General features: G+C 44.3%; 1 protein-coding gene across 1 annotated transcript in view; it reads left to right on the top strand.

Moving 5' to 3' along the window:
• The window catches only part of col14a1b (collagen, type XIV, alpha 1b), a 60,113-nt gene that overhangs the window by 39,900 nt on the left and 5,858 nt on the right, over nt 1-14,355 (top strand). The window contains 21 exon segments of the mRNA XM_077006027.1: nt 158-232; nt 2,042-2,181; nt 2,534-2,657; nt 3,256-3,399; nt 3,588-3,752; nt 3,864-3,902; nt 4,085-4,223; nt 5,232-5,374; nt 5,524-5,633; nt 6,415-6,573; nt 6,755-6,832; nt 7,238-7,324; nt 7,473-7,526; nt 7,656-7,751; nt 9,231-9,284; nt 10,091-10,144; nt 10,234-10,287; nt 11,121-11,192; nt 12,601-12,636; nt 12,906-12,972; nt 13,070-13,258. Of these exon segments, the coding sequence (XP_076862142.1) occupies nt 158-232; nt 2,042-2,181; nt 2,534-2,657; nt 3,256-3,399; nt 3,588-3,752; nt 3,864-3,902; nt 4,085-4,223; nt 5,232-5,374; nt 5,524-5,633; nt 6,415-6,573; nt 6,755-6,832; nt 7,238-7,324; nt 7,473-7,526; nt 7,656-7,751; nt 9,231-9,284; nt 10,091-10,144; nt 10,234-10,287; nt 11,121-11,192; nt 12,601-12,636; nt 12,906-12,972; nt 13,070-13,258 (2,079 nt within the window).

Here is a 14,355-nt window from a genome sequence, read left to right as displayed (position 1 = left end):
TGTTGGTCCTTGTTTAAATGAATGCATTTTGTGTGTATGATGTGTTTGTGTGCATGCATGTATTCATGTTTGTGCGTGTGTGTGTGTGTGTGTGTGTGTGTGTGTGTGTGTGTGTGTGTGTGTGTGTGTGTGTGTGTGTGTGTGTATGTTTCTGTAGTCCCAGTACCCACTCCGCCTCCCACCAGAGCCCCCACCACCATGCCCCTTCCTACCGTTCCCATGGCCAGAGAAGGTAAGTCTGCAGAAGCCAACATGAAGCTGTGTCCTACCACACTACACCATCACAGAGGCCATGTCGGCACGATCCAAACAGAGCCTTCCTGGAAACACGCCTCACTGCTGAAGAAACGCTCCAAACAGTCATAGAGTATTTACCACAAAATAGTTTTATGTGCTCTCCAAATATTTTTATCCATATTCACATTCACATTCATAGAGTATTCAGTAGGCCTATGTGTTATCGGGAGATTGATTGCACTGAAGCGTGTAGTGACATGTTTTCCTGGGTTTTATGAACACATAGTTCAAAGAAACAGATGAAGATGATCAAAATTATGATTTAAGATTTGGCTTAATCTGAGATTCAGACTAAAGGATAAATATCAGACAGTTACTATGGAGACAAGGGCCATCTCTGTAATTCTAAAATCCAGTAGAAAATGAAAAAGTAGAAGATTTGATAAGGGATTTAAAACTTTTAAAACTTTGGGTGCTCAGGGACTACAAGCAGGAAAATTATACTTCTTATTAATTCTGAGAGAGAGCATGTGATGTTATTTGAACAAACAGCAGACATATATAGGGCATTCTGCAGTCATTTAAAATTCTCCTTGTCCATAATAGAAAAGGTGTCTGTTTGGAGACTGGACTGTTATGGACCAAGACTTATGGCCTTCTGGTAGACAGGTCCTTAGTTTCATCCTTAATGAGGACAGAGGTATAGAGAAAACCTGCATGGAGACATTAGTACTGAAGGCTCGCTGAGACCATGAGAGGACATAGCAGAATCACAAACACGTAACACATGCCAGAATTATGTGATTGATTACAGCCAGAGGTGTCAATTCCAGGTTCAGAAAGTAAAAGTCCACACCAGGATTTTGCTCAAGCTTGCTAGATTTTCTAATTAGTGCAATCCAGGTCAAATTAGTGGAATCAACACAATACAACACAATGTCAGAGGACCATATTAGAGGACCATGTGAGAGGACCACGTGAGAGGATCATGTCAGAGGACCATGTAAGAGGACCACGTGAGAGGACCAACGTGAGAGGACCACGTGAGAGGACCAACGTGAGAGGACCAACGTGAGAGGACCACATGAGAGGACCAACGTGAGAGGACCATGTGAGAGGACCATGTGAGAGGAAAACGTGAGAGGACCATATAAGAGGACCATGTGAGAGGAAAACGTGAGAGGACCATATAAGAGGACCACGTAAGAAGACCATGTGAGAGGACCATGTGAGAGGACCATGTGAGAAGACCATGTGAGAGGACCACGTGAGAAGATCATGTGAGAAGACCATGTGAGAGGACCACGTGAGAGGACCACGTGAGAAGACCATGTGAGAGGACCATGTGAGAGGACCATGTGAGAAGACCATGTGAGAAGACCATGTGAGAGGACCATGTGAGAGGACCATGTGAGAAGACCATGTGAGAGGACCACGTGAGAAGATCATGTGAGAAGACCATGTGAGAGGACCACGTGAGAGGACCACGTGAGAAGACCATGTGAGAGGACCATGTGAGAGGACCATGTGAGAAGACCATGTGAGAGGACCACGTGAGAGGACCACGTGAGAAGATCATGTGAGAGGACCATGGCAGTGTTTCCCTCTATGGTCAGAGTGTGTATCCAGAATGAGAGAGCCTGAGGTCCTCAGCTATGGGCCTGTTGATTAGACAATGGAAGCCTTGATCCCTTCCATTAGTACTGGAATTAGTACTGAAAACAGGTAGATTTCAGCTAGCTTCAGTCACTCTCTCACTCTCTCTCTCTCTCTCTCTCTCTCTCTCTCTCTTTCTGTATATTAGTATGCAAAGCAGCAAAGGCAGATCTGGTGTTTTTGGTTGATGGCTCCTGGAGTATTGGTGATGACAACTTCCTGAAGATTATCCGCTTCCTGTACAGCACAACAGGAGCACTGGATGAGATTGGCCCTGGAGGGACTCAGGTCAGTGCCCTGACCTCACAACCTAACCCTGAACCTAATCCCAAACCTGACCTCACAACCTAGCCCTGAACCTAATCCCAAACCTGACCTCACAACCTAGCCCCGAACCTAATCCCAAACCTGACCTCACAACCTAGCCCTGAACCTAATCCTCACAACCTAGCCCCGAACCTAATCCCAAAAATGATCTCACAACCTAGCCCCGAACCTAATCCCACAACTGACCTGTATCCCAGAATATAAATGGTAGTAACAATTTTAATGCAAGCCAACAAGCCTATACGACATTAACAAAATGTCATAATAATATGTAAACATATTTAGCTCTCTCACAGCTCCCTTTCCTTGGCAGGTTGCCATAGCACAGTTCAGTGATGATGCCCGCACTGAGTTTAAACTCAACTCCTATGATAACAAGGAGAGTCTGCTAGACGCCATTCAGAGGATTTCATACAAAGGAGGGAACACCAAAACAGGCAGGTTATGCTGTTCTCACCTGTAGACTATTTGTGCTCGCCTGTAGACTGTTCTCACCTGTAGACTGTGTATTCTCACCTGCAGACTTGTGTTCTCACCTATTGACTGTGTATTCTCACCTGTAGACCTGTGTATTCTCACCTGTAGACTTGTGTTCTCACCTGTTGACTGTTCTCACCTGTAGACTGTGTATTCTCACCTGCAGACTTGTGTTCTCACCTGTAGACTGTGTATTCTCACCTGTAGACTTGTGTTCTCACCTGTTGACTGTGTTCTCACCTGTAGACTGTGTATTCTCACCTGTAGACTGTGAATTCTCACCTGTAGACTATGTTCTCACCTGTATCCTGTGTATTCTCACTTGCCACAAATAGCATACTGGCACACTACTGCAGATGAGATCTGTTAGATGGAGCCACTGAGTTTTTTTTTATCAAATCAAGGTTGATCACATATGTTATGAACATTATAATTACATTACTTTCAGTTTAATAACAAACCATCTTGTATTTAATTCAAGGTTTAATTATGCCATTGTGTTGACTTAATATAAAATAGCTCTACGTAGATGCATGACCTTTGCCATTTGACATACAGGACGCGCTATGCAGCATGTGAAGGACGCCATCTTCACGGGGGCGGGAGGGAACAGAAGGGGCGTGCCCAAAGTGCTGGTGGTCTTGACAGACGGACGATCTCAAGATGATGTGAATAAGATCTCCCAGGAGATACAGATGGAGGGTAAGAGTCTCTGTGTCTGTAGACCTGTCTGTCTTCAAGGCTGTCAGTATATAGGTCTATTCGGCAGTTAGGAGCATGTAAATTAGTCACATACTGCTGCTAATACTAATAATTTTTAATATGGAAACATACCATGCAGTGCTTTTAAAGTGTGTTCACAGAATGTGCGTGTACTTGTGTGTGCCCAGGTTATATAGTGTTTGCGATCGGCTTTTCTGATGCTGACTATGGAGAGCTCGTGAGCATAGCCAGCAAACCCAGTGAGAGACACGTGTTCTTCGTGGACGACCTCGACGCTTTCAGGAAGATCGAAGAGAAACTCATCACCTTTGTTTGTGAGGCAGCTTCAGCAAGTAAGTGTGTGTGCGTGTGTATACGTGTGTGTGTGTGTGTGTGTGTGTGTGTGTTATATATTTATGTGTAATTGTGTTTTATAGTTTGATTGAACTACATTTCTTCTTCAGCCTGTCCGTCTGTCCCCATGAGTGGCAGTACATTACCAGGTGAGTCCCACAGTTCCACTCTTAATCCCACAGCTGTGAGCTTACACAGCCAGGTACAACCACTATTAGAAATGTCACCCTCATTCTCTGTGCCCCCCCCCCCCCCCCCCCCCCCCCCCCCCACACACACACACACACACACACACACACACACACACACACAAATTCACGCATGCCCGCAGGCTTTAGGATGATGGAACTGTTTGGGCTAGTGGATCACCTGTACAGCAATCTGGACGGGGTTTCCATGGAGCCCGGGACCTTCAACAGCTTCAACAGCTACAGACTAGGCAGTGATGCCCTACTGGCACAGCCTACCAGGTACACACACACACACACACACACACACACACACACACACACACACACACACACACACACTCATACACACAAACTTATACACATACATACACACAGGCACGCGCACACACACACACACACACACACACACACACACACACACAAACACACACCCATACACACTCACGCACACATATATATACACACACATATATACACATACATATACACGTGCTCATATACACTCACAAACACATACTCATACACACACACACACACACACATGCATGCACATACACACATACACACACATGCATACACATACACACTCACACACAAATATATGCATACACATATATACATTCACACATACACCCATACACACACAAATAATCACATACATACCTCTCTCTTTGTACCACTCTTTTGATGATGATATTCTTTCTCTCTCTCTTTCTGTCTTTCACTCTCATATTCCCTCTCACGTGCAAACACTTACACACACATTACAAAAAAATGTTAAATAACAATTAACCCTGGTGTACTTCCTTGTCTGATTGTCAGCTTCATTTACACACACACACACACACACACACACACACACACACACACACACACACACACACACACACACACACACACACACACACACACACACTCTCTGAAATGCCCCCATGAAATGCACATGCCCTGCTGGGCTTCATAAACAGAATTGAAAGTGAGTTTAATGTGAGTCTCGGGTGTAGTGAGCAGCAATTACACTTAATGTCTCCACCTGTCTTTGATTCAGAGACACTGGGTTATATTGTACAACTGTACACTACCCTACCCCCCCCCCCCCCCCACCCCCCCCACACACACACACACACACACACACATAGTGGTCCTCAGAGAGGAATAACCTCTATATGACCTTTGGCTACAGTAAATTTAGCATTGAACATGCTCACCAATCCATTAACCCGTTAACACTCATGGATACCCATTGCAGTGAAGTTTTTGACCTCTCTGGTGACCTGTCCTCCCAAGGTTCATCCACCCTGAGGGCCTGCCATCTGACTACACCATCACCATGCTGTTCCGCCTGCTCCCAGAAACCCCTCAAGAGCCCTTTGCATTGTGGGAAATTCTCAACAGCAAAAACGAACCCTTAGTAGGCGTCATCCTGGATAGTGAGTAGCAAAAGCTTGTGTGTGTGTGTCTGTGTGAGTATGTGTGTATGTGTGTGTATTTGTCTGTGTCTATGTGTCTGTGTCTATGTGTGTGTATTGGTGTACTGTAGAAATGTAATTTTTCTTCCCTACTGTCTTTCTGTCTTTAGATGGGGGCAAGACACTGACATTTTTCAATAATGACTATAAAGAGGATTTTCAGACAGTAACATTTGAGGGTCCAGAGATTAAGAAGCTCTTCTATGGCAGCTTTCACAAGGTCAGTGCTCACTTACTCCCTATACAAACCCCCACATTCTCACACAGAGAATGTCTACACACATACACACACACACACACACACACACACACACACACACACACACACACACACACACACACACACACACACACACACATGCTGTGTTTTTTCCAATGAACATAATCCATATCCCGTATGACTAGTTTACTCAAATAGCACAAATCTCAAAATCAAACACCATTTCTAGAAACCTTATAATCTCATCCCGAATATCCAGTAGCCGTGTTACCAAGTGAATTGCCGTCCAGGCAGAATAAGTGGGTCCCTGCGGACCGGAGACAGCTGCTCTTCAGCTCCCAGAATTCTCGTCTGCCAGGACAGAACAGCTGTTGTGAAAATTCATTAATCTGAGGTCATTTTGCTATGATTAAATAGCTAGTACACATTCTGATATTGTTTATTTACTCAAGCTTCTGTCATTTTATGATGGCGTTATTGCAGGCTGGAGCAGTGCCAGTGATGCAGACTGGATGTATACACTAATATACAACTTGATCTACAAGTCTCAGATCAGCTCTGTTAACTCATAACCTGACCGACAGGTTTCAGATCATCCTTCCTAACCCACACACTGATCCACTGGTCTCAGATGGATCCAAATGGATTTGCATAGTAAATTGCTCATCTCCCACTACGAACTACACAAGAGAGGAATGCAGACGTCTTCCGGGATCATTTAATGAGCATCACTCATTTCTTACAGCTTTATAAACCCTGAATCGTGTCTGTGTGCTTATAGCTCCATATAGCAGTGAGCAAGACCCTGGCCCAGGTGTTGGTGGACTGTAAGCTAGCAGGAGAGAAGCCAGTCAACGCTGCTGGAAACATAACAGCTGACGGACTGGAGGTTCTAGGCCGAATGGTCCGGTCTAGAGGTGCTAAAGACAACTCTGCACCGGTACGCTGCCGTCGAGGAGGGGGAGTGTGTGTGTGTGGGTGTGTGTGTGAGTGTGTGTGTTTCTACCCTTTATATGTGCAGGATATATTTTTCTTGGGCTTAATTTGTGTTTGTAAGTGAAATTCCTGAAATCTCACGTGTGTGTGTGTGTGTGTGTGTGTGTGTGTGTGTGTGTGTGTAGTTCCAGCTCCAGTCGTTTGACATTGTGTGTAGTACGTCATGGGCTCGACGAGACAAGTGTTGCGACCTTCCCAGTTTGGTGAGTGTGTGTGTGTGTGTGTGTGTGTGTGTGTGTGTGCGTGTGTGTGTGTGTGTGTGTGTGTGTGTGTGTGCGTGGGTGTGTGTGTGTGTGTGTGTGTGTGTGTGTGTGTGTGTGTGTGCGTGTGTGTGTGTGTGTGTGTGTGTGTGTGTGTGTGTGTGTGTGTGTGTGTGTGTGTGTGTGAGAGAGAGAGAGAGAGAGAGAGAGAGACTCTCATAGCTCATGGCTGTTATATTTGTTTTATTAAATATATGTAGTGGGTTATAAAATGTTGATATGTTTAATAGCTCAACTCATTTGATCTCTTCTGGGGTCACTGTCATACAATTTCATAAAATGTACCCCAGGTTTTCAGAAGCACTTTCAGTAGTTGTTTGTTGTTGTTTATGCCCTTGTTTACTTCAGAGGAAGGAAGCAGACTGTCCTGCTCTGCCTCGAGCATGCACATGCACTCAGGACAGCAAGGGTCCTCCAGGCCCTGTGGGACCACCGGTACACAGCCACACATCCACCACACACCTCTGATTTCAAAGTTAGCTGTAGCTAATACTCACTGCTCTCTGGTGTATTTGTGTGTGTGTGTGTGTGTGTGTGTGTGTGTGTGTGTGTGTGTGTGTGTGTGTGGGTGTGCACTTGACAGGGAGGTTCTGGTATCCGAGGAGCACGTGGAGACCGAGGAGAGCCAGGCCCTGTGGTACATCATCATCCTCATCCAGCTGATCATCTTCAGTGGACCAAATAGATATAATTGTGCATTCATGTCTGTGTGTGTGTGTGTGTGTGTGTGTGTGTGTGTGTGTGTGTGTGTGTGTGTGTGTGTTAGGGGCCAATGGGCCCAGTAGGAGATGCAGGTGTTCCAGGCTCTCAGGGACCCCCAGGACCGCAGGGCCCAAGTGGACGATCTATCAGAGGCCCTCCGGTAATAACACACACACACACACGCACATTAGAAATCTCCATTGACCCTGTGTTAATGGGTCTGGCCCTGGGTTTATAAAAATGTTGAGTATCGAGGCAGAATAATCCAGTGCACTAACACATTGAGATTTGTTTCCCTGTTTAGAAAGCAGCACTGTTGTGTTGGGTCTGAAAATTCCCCTGATGTGTCTGAACAGATAGAGTATTACACATGCTCATATCCAGACTGACTGATATATGTATCAGTATAACCACGTGTCCTTCCTGGGACTTAAACACACACCTACCACCATTCCCTATCTGCTCTACCAAGGGAGCTACAGGAGCGTGTGTGTGTGTGTGTGTGTGTGTGTGTGTGTGTGTGTGTGTGTGTGTGTGGACCCCATGTCCTTATACCCTTCCAATATCTCCACAGTGCTGTAAACCACAGGGTATGTGTGCACTCTCTCTTTGACATTTACTGTACAGGTACACCTCAGGTATACCTGACCGGGAGATACAACAGACAGTTTTATCTTGTAAATATCTTGTAAATCTTCCTCTCTAAAACACTCCTCTCTCTTCCATTACTTTATCCTTAATTACATAAATCATTTAAACATCATTGTTGTTGCTGTTGATATGGTTATTCATTGTTTTATTTCTTTTCTTTTCTCTAAAGCATTTGGGTGTGTGAAAGATGCTATTTGATATTTTTAGTAAGACATTTGTTTATGTCATGCAACAGGACTCCAGCTCCCAGAATTCTCAGCACAGGCTGCAACGATTTACATTTGCATTCACTATAAAGTCCTCAGTAACCATAGTTATGTTGTGAAGTATTGCCAAACTGTAGTAGTCAGCATACCGTGCGTTTTTCTTGATTGCCATCATTATGTTTACAACTTGTTTATGTTATTCGTATTACTCTCTTACGGATATGCCTCTGTTGTTACGGTAACCTACGATTTGGATTGTCTTTTGTGCATGACCTGGACTGATATTGTTTCTGCCTTTTGAATGATGGTTTTTGGTGTCTGTGCTTCTCCACACGTTTGGAGTGTGAAGTATAAGAAGAACTTTATTCAGCCTGTCAGCACACATCTGTGTTCCAGCATGCAGCTACCATCACAGTTTCAAAGAGCTATTTGTATTCTTATTCTGTGATCTTTGGCTTATATAGTGGAGTATGTTAATGTGCACTACTACTTTTTAGACATCAAGTTAACAACAACTGAACTCTTACAGATTGACAAGGGCAATCAAGCAAATATAAGACCCATTTAACACCAGTGACTTTACAGCCCTGTTTTACAAACACTACCATATTTAATTGGTTATATGGGAATTGAGTCAAGGATAAAATGATAATTCAATCAATTATTCAATTAATGAAGAAAATAAACTGAGATTCTTTGCGTGTGTGTGTGTGTGTGTGTGTGTGTGTGTGTGTGTGTGTGTGTGTGTGTCTGTCTGTGTGTGTCTGTGTGTGTGTATTTAGGGTGGCTCAGGTGAGAAAGGGCAGAAGGGTGAAGCAGGACTTCGTGGTCTTCAGGTAAACTCCACCTGCATGAACTCCACCTTGTCTGACTATTTGCTTGCTCAGACCAATCAGGTTGTTATTCAGTACTCATACATATCCAAAATGTTTCAGTCAATGTATCAGGCTTCCTTTAGATGTACTCTCATGAATCAAACACCAGAACATCTCTGTACACTCATGAACTCAACACCAGAACATCTCTTCAACAGATAACCTAATTGTCACCGTGGGTGTGACTTTGCTTTTAAAAGTGTCGGGGAGGAGGATGTAGACCAGGCATTGCATTCAGTTCAGCTGCATCTCATATTACCTTTAAGAAATTGGGTCCTCAGACATGGTCCTTCGAGAAGCATTGAACAGCTGTTCGGGGTTTTTACATGGAGCTCACATGTATTGACAGCCATTGGTTGGTCATATTGGTCATATTGGGGGCAAGGTCTGACCAATCAGTTTTATACATGAAATAGATTTTCACAGACTGTTTGCACAGGTATCTGCAGCAAGCTGTTATATGAAAAATTGTTCACTTTCAATAAGTGATCTGGACAAAATGTGCCATTTCAGAAAGTGGTTGGGACATGTTCCCATAATTTATATCTTAAATTGGTTTTCTCAAAATCTTCTTTAATCTTCTTAATCTTCAATCCAAATTAGAAAGATGTGTGTCATTTTAAAAATACTGGAATAGCATCATCTAATTTCCTTCCTTCTTTGCAAAACTGTATTACATTACAGTAACAGAGAATCCCTTACATTGGATGTATTGCTGTATTGTACTGCTGTAGGTCTGTGGGTCACTCTCTGCTCTTTCCCTGTAGGGAATCCCAGGATCTTCAGGGCCTCCAGGACGGGAGGGTCCTCCAGGACCCAGGGTAACATTTTGTCAAACCTGATTGGTTTATTGCTTATGTAATATTAGCTGTGATTGGGTGGTCAGTAATGGGTGTGACCTGCTCTACAGGGCTTGCCAGGCAAAGACGGCCCACAGGGAAGAGTGGGACCCCCAGGAAATATTGTGAGTTCACATCACTTTTACAGACACACACACACACACACACACACACACACACGTCCTCGCTGCTTCCTAATCTGCATGAAGACGAGCGTCATGTCAGCTTAGACCAGGCAGTGTGCGCTCTGCTTGCTGAAGTGTGCGTGGAGAATACAGATTGCTCCCCCCCGCCACTCACCCGTGGAGATGCTTATCTCTCCCCCAGCCTGGAGTCTGGCGGTGTGCCAAAGTGAAACTTTGCCCTGTTGGGTAAAAAAACCTGCCGCATCCGTCGTCCTTGCGGTTTAAAGGGGCTTTTGTATGTTGCTTAGCGACAGCAACCGTGATTTCCTCTCCTCCTGATAAGAACAAGGCTGAGGGGCAGAACACTAATCTCTGCTTTTACCAGGATGCTGTTAGAATCACTGTTTGTCCATGTATGCAGTTAATACACCATAAACCCTTTTGAAATGCTCCTAATACATGAATCTAGCATTCAAGTGCACAGTTCATTCATTCTTTAGTCTGCGTTAATCCAGTGTTTCTCCCCCTTTGTCCACTTATCAGTGCACCATGAATCAAATACAGTACTGAGTCCAGCTACACAAATGAACACTAAGGACTCACTCAAATTAACTAACTCAAATGGACACTAAGAACTAACTCAAGACTGGAGAGCTCATTGTGATCCATGTGTTATTATGGGTCCCTGCAACACCACCTCTCGGTTCAGCCCAGTCACCCTGGACATGGACCCGTCTGCTTCAGTCATTTGTCCTCCACTCTCTCCCATCCACCCACTGATGTAGCTTCTCCTACATATGCTGCTTCAGCTACGTTTGTGTTGTTGACTTCAGGGAGGACCAGGAGCTCCAGGAGCACCAGGACAGACGGGACCTCCTGGACCCATCGGGGAGCAGGGACCTCCGGTGAGAACAGAACAACAACTGTGTGTGTGTGTGTGTGTGTGTGTGTGTGTGTGTGTGTGTGTGTGTGTGTGTGTGCGTGCGCGTGTGTGTGTATGGTTTCTCAAACTATTGTTTGGTAATATGATGATTAATTGTATAAGCGCCTCCTTTTCTGAAGACATTGCAGGTCTCATCATAATTAAACAATACTGGCATGTTTCATTCAAGGACAAGAAATGATCATTATCAACCAACAATGTAGACTAGCACCAGAGAGCCAACGTGCAACATTCAGCAAAGTCAGTCAGTCAGATTACAGCCAGTCAGCAACGTTACCCTGTCATATTCCAACCACAGTCAGCAACATCACCCTGTTGGATTACAACCACAGTCAGCAATGTCACCCTATCAGATTACAACCACAGTCAGCAACATTACCCTGTCAGATTACAACCACATTCAGCAATGTCACCCTGTCAGATTACAACCACAGTCAGCATAGTCTATCTGTCAGATTACAACCACAGTCAGCATACTCTTCCTGTCAGATTACAACCACAGTCATTCAAGATGATTCCCCATTATGCCATAATCTTATTTTGGTTGTTTATACTGTTAATAGCTCTTAATTGTTGATTAATTAACGTCTTCTTATTCTTCCTGTTACTTCTTAAATGTTGAATGTCATAGTCTATTCTACAGTGTGTCACCAATGACTCCGCCTACCGTCAGTCACGTCCGTGTTCATGTTTACTTCCTTGTTTAAGTTCTTCTTTGAGTGGTTATTGTCACTCTCTTCACCTGCATCTCCTTCCTTGGGTGTCTGTATATTTATACTCTGTGTTTTGTCTCATTATTTGTTGGTCCTTGTCTTCAAATGATACTATGTACTCCATGTTCCCTGCTCTCCATCTTCATCTCTGTCTCCGCGTCTCTCTCCTAGAAATTTCTACGTTTTGGTTCCTGGTCAGTATCTGTTTGTATTCCTATGTGTGTTCGTTCCATGTGGCCTGTCATTCCTTTTTCAGTATATTTAGTTAATCTTATTTCTTCGCTTATATCTGTGTTTAGCTTTATGTGTTCTGTTTGTTTAAAAGGCCACTTTGCCTTCTCCCTTGCCTTCTTCTTAATTTTAGTTTGATGCCCCATCTTTCACGAAACTTACACGTTTTAGACCTAGTGTACATATAGGTCATTTGTCTCTCTCGCGTTCCCCTGAGCACTGCTGAATGCTGAAGGGCCTTTAGACATGTGCAATTCTGGTGTGTCAGTCCTGATCTGACATCCCATAAAAGAAAATGTGGAGGAGGTGGTTCCTGGACAGGAGTGGACAGGCCCTGTCCTTGGTCCTCCACTGGGGATGGTGTTCTGAGAGCCATGGTCCAGTCGAGCCCGTCTGTTCTAACACGTCTCTCTGCATCTGTTTTAGGGCACCCAAGGTACCAAAGGAGAGAAAGGAGAGCGTGTGAGTACTGGATGGATGGATGGATGGATGGCTGGATGGATAATTTGTATCAGCACGTAGGCTTGTGTCTAGCAGACCTTCAAAGACACATGCTACCTAAGTCTGCATAAACTATCCCAAGCAGGTCTGCATATAGAAATGCTTCATAGGCCTGGATAGAAACAGATCATGTTGTTCTGCATAAAGACGCTCTATGTAGGTCTGCAAAGAGGAGCTATTAATTTTTCTTTGTATATGTGTGTGCACATGTGTGTGGGCCCGTTCTACAGGGTGATCTACAGTCCACCTCTTCAGTCCAGGCCATAGCCAGACAAGTCTGTGAACAACTCATACAGAGTGAGTCTACAGTCCTCCTATGACACGCATGATGTGTGTGTTTGCATATATGTATATTTGTGTGTGTGTGCATCATTAAATCAGTTGTTTCTCTTAGGTCATATGGCCCGATATAACTCCATCCTCAATCACGTTCCAAGTCAACCAGTCTCCATCCGCACCGTTGCTGGGCCTCCTGGTGAACCAGGCCGGCAGGGTCCTCCAGGCCAGCAGGGGGAGCAGGGTCCACCTGGCCGGCCCGGGTTTCCGGGCTCTAATGGCGAGAACGGCCAACCTGGAAGCAGAGGTGCTGGGTTACGAATAAGATTACGGGTTACCCTGCAGGATGTGGGGTACAAATGAAATTAGGGATAACCATATTTGACAAATGAGACTTGAGAGCAGAGGTGTCAATTCCAGGTTCAGAAAGTAAAAGTCCTCACCAGGATCTTGCTCAAGCTTCCTGGACTGTGTTGATTCCACTAATTTGACCTGGATTGCACTAATTAGAAAATCTAGCAAGCTTGAGCAAAATCCTGGTGAGGACTTTTACTTTCTGAACCTGGAATTGAAACCTCTGCTTGAAAGTAATGAGAGTAATGTGTAACCTGCAGTGTTATGTATTTATAAAGTGTGATAAATGCTTAGATTAGATTAGATTAGATTAGTTTAGATTAGATTAAAAACGTAAGTTATATTGTACAAATACTGTTTAATGTGGGACCTGTGGTGTTATATATTTATAAAGTGTGATAAATGCTTAAGCATGTGATTATGTATGAAATCATGTTGGTTACTTTGTAAAATTGAGATTAGGGATTTACATGCATCTTTTGATTACTACTTAGACTGGAATTAACATTTAGGATCTAGAGCCCCCATACTCAAACAGCGGCCCGCGGGCCACATCCGGCCCGCAGGCTATCTATTTCTGGCCCGCGAGCTGTTTTGAAAAGTGTGTTTTTTTTTACGGAATCTTTTTTTTCAATCGCGCTATCCGCTCTTATTTTGAAATCGCGCCCCGCAATCTCAAGACAATGCCGGGGATTGCCATTATGGCAACAACAAACAGGTAGCAGACGCCCAAATGCGTTTGCCCCCCCACCCCCCCCCCCCCCCCCCCCCCCCCGTCGACAGTTTACGTTCTCTAACCCACCCCGGAACCGGCCCCGTCAGTGATTGAAAAAAGAAAATGTGGCCCGTCATCATTTCTATTTGAGTACCCCTGATCTAGAGAATAGTTGAGATCACAGATTACTGTGGGATCCGAACTACATTGATGTGATTTTTGATGTCAGTGAAATAATTGATATCCATTTGAATATCCTGATTTTTAAACAGAACATTTTGTTAGAAACTGAAATTGCTCACTTGGTTTTGAAAGGCAGCAGGTCTTGAGGAATC

This window comes from Brachyhypopomus gauderio, chromosome 5 (genome assembly GCF_052324685.1).
Source record: "Brachyhypopomus gauderio isolate BG-103 chromosome 5, BGAUD_0.2, whole genome shotgun sequence".
Classification (NCBI taxonomy): domain Eukaryota; kingdom Metazoa; phylum Chordata; class Actinopteri; order Gymnotiformes; family Hypopomidae; genus Brachyhypopomus; species Brachyhypopomus gauderio.
Note: the sequence above shows the minus strand (reverse complement) of the source record. Positions and strands in the feature narration are given on the sequence as shown.